At 60.8% G+C, this 2,221-nt stretch overlaps 1 protein-coding gene across 1 annotated transcript in view; it reads right to left on the reverse strand.

The window, feature by feature from the left end:
- DNAH17 (dynein, axonemal, heavy chain 17) overlaps nt 1-2,221 on the reverse strand; it is a 107,024-nt gene that overhangs the window by 70,172 nt on the left and 34,631 nt on the right. Inside the window, 3 exon segments of the mRNA XM_015562672.1 lie at nt 1-266; nt 1,076-1,224; nt 1,826-1,953. Of these exon segments, the coding sequence (XP_015418158.1) occupies nt 1-266; nt 1,076-1,224; nt 1,826-1,953 (543 nt within the window).

Consider the following 2,221-nt stretch of genomic DNA (forward strand, 5'->3'; position numbering starts at 1 on the left):
CGCCCCCGAAGGCCCAGAAGCAGGCGAACACGAAGTAGAGCTCGTACAGCTCCTTGGGCGAGTCGGGCGGCGTGTTGCGCTCGGTGAGCAGGCACTCGAGCAGGTACAGGATGGTCTGGATCACCGTGATCTCGGGCACCGGCGTGATCCTCTTGAAGCCGAAGCGCAGCTTGTCCAGGCACATGGGCAGGTACTTGTCGAAGAGGATCATCAGGTTGGCCTTCTCCGACTGCACCTTGCGCCGCTCGATCCAACTGCTCACCACGCTGCGGAGGGCGGGGGGCGGCTGAGGCCTGGCCGCGTGGGGGGCCCACCCAGCGCCTCGCATCGGGACTCCTGGATCCAGCCGTGCCTGAAGCAGGCCCTGGCGAATTGAGCCAACAGACTTCCTCTACATGAGGCCTCCATCGGTGGGCCTTTTCTGCAGCACAGGACACTGACATCTGACACGCCCCAGCCTCATCACGTGTGTAACTGACACGCCCAGCCTCATCACATGTGTAACTGACATGCCCCAGCCTTGTCACGTGTGTAACGGACATGCTCCCAGGCTCATCACATGTGTGTGTAACTCTGACACATCCCAGCCTCATCACGTGCGTGAAACTGACAGGCCCCAGCCTCATCACGTGTGTAACCAACACACCCCCAGGCTTGTCACGTGTGTAACTGACACGCCCAGCCTCATCACGTGTGTAACTGACATGCCCCAGCCTTGTCACGTGTGTAACGGACGTGCTCCCAGGCTCATCACATGTGTGTGTAACTGACACGCCCAGCCTCATCACGTGTGTAACTGACACACCCCAGCCTCATCACATATGTAGCTGACACGCCCTAGCCTCATCATGCGTGTAATTGAAATATCCCAGCCTTATCACACGTGTAACTGACATGCCCCCGGCCTCATCATGTGTGTAACTGACACACCCCAGCCTCGTCATGTGTGTACTGACACGCCCTAGCCTCATCACATGTATAACTGACACACCCCAGCCTCATCATGTGTGTAATGGACACGCCCCAGCCTCATCTCTCTGCCAGTTTGGAGCGGGGCAGAGACACCCCAACTCACGGGTTCCAGCCCAGATCGGCAGGGTTGATGTAGAGAATGCCGGCTCTGGAGACGGTGGCCGGCGTGGCGGTCCGCAGGTGGCTGATCTCGAACACCAGCCTCATGGTGCGGTTCAGGGGGATCCGCTCGTTGCTGGCCAGGGTGAGGACCTAGCAAGGGAGGCCCCACGGTGGCGCCCAGGAGCCAAGGCGCCATCGCCGAGGGTGCCCCATGCGGACACATCTCAGAGCGAGGGGGAGGGAGCCGGGCCCCTGCACCCGGGCCCCACTGCTGACTGGCTCCCCCCAACCCGGCGTCTCAGTGTCCCTGACCCCGGTCCCGCCTCTGCCTGCTCCCGCCCCGGGACAAGGGTTAGGATTTCACTCTCACACGACCCCTCCCCTGGCCCGGGAATCCTGCATTCCCTCCCGTGCTTGATTGAGAATCATCTTTTAAGATGCTTCTAGATCATTCTTCCTTCCAAGGTATTAGCTATTTTTTCCGCCTTATGCCACGTGTAACTGGACAAGAATGTTTTTCATGTCTGCACCCTCCACCCACGCTGCTGCCAAAAATGTCTAAGACGGGACACGCATGGAGCAGGGTCACGCATGGAATGAATGGGGTCACACGAGGAGCACACCTTGTGACACGGACTTGCCCTGTTCATAACCGTCCGTGCAGAGCCCCACCCCCCGCCTCCCGTCTGCTGTGCAGGGTGGATGGTGACAGGGGTCCTGGGGGATCTCGAAGTCCAAGAGCCCCTCGCACCTTGTTGTCGTCCATGACGGTGTTGAGAGACTCGATCCACATGGGGTCGATGTCCCCATCCAGGACAATCCACTTGGGGCCTTCGTGGGTGATGTTGGCCAGGTCCCGCATGATGGTCGAGAAGAGGCCTGTGAGAGAGCAGGGCTGGTGTGAGCAGGGCTGGTGTGAGCAGGGCTGGTGTGAGCAGGGCTGGTGTGAGCAGGGCTGTGAGCAGGGCTGGTGTGAGTAGGGCTGGTGTGAGCAGGGCTGGTGTGAGCAGGGCTGTGAGGAGGGCTGGTGGGAGCTGACAGGCAGTGTGGGACCATCTCACCCAGGACTTTAGGCCCCTCCCTCCGCCTGGGCCATGCCTGTCCCCCCCACCCCCCTCCCCACCCCGCAGGTGCTCATTGCTCTCAG

The sequence above is a fragment of the Myotis davidii genome, unplaced genomic scaffold, assembly GCF_000327345.1.
Source record: "Myotis davidii unplaced genomic scaffold, ASM32734v1 scaffold991, whole genome shotgun sequence".
NCBI lineage: Eukaryota > Metazoa > Chordata > Mammalia > Chiroptera > Vespertilionidae > Myotis > Myotis davidii.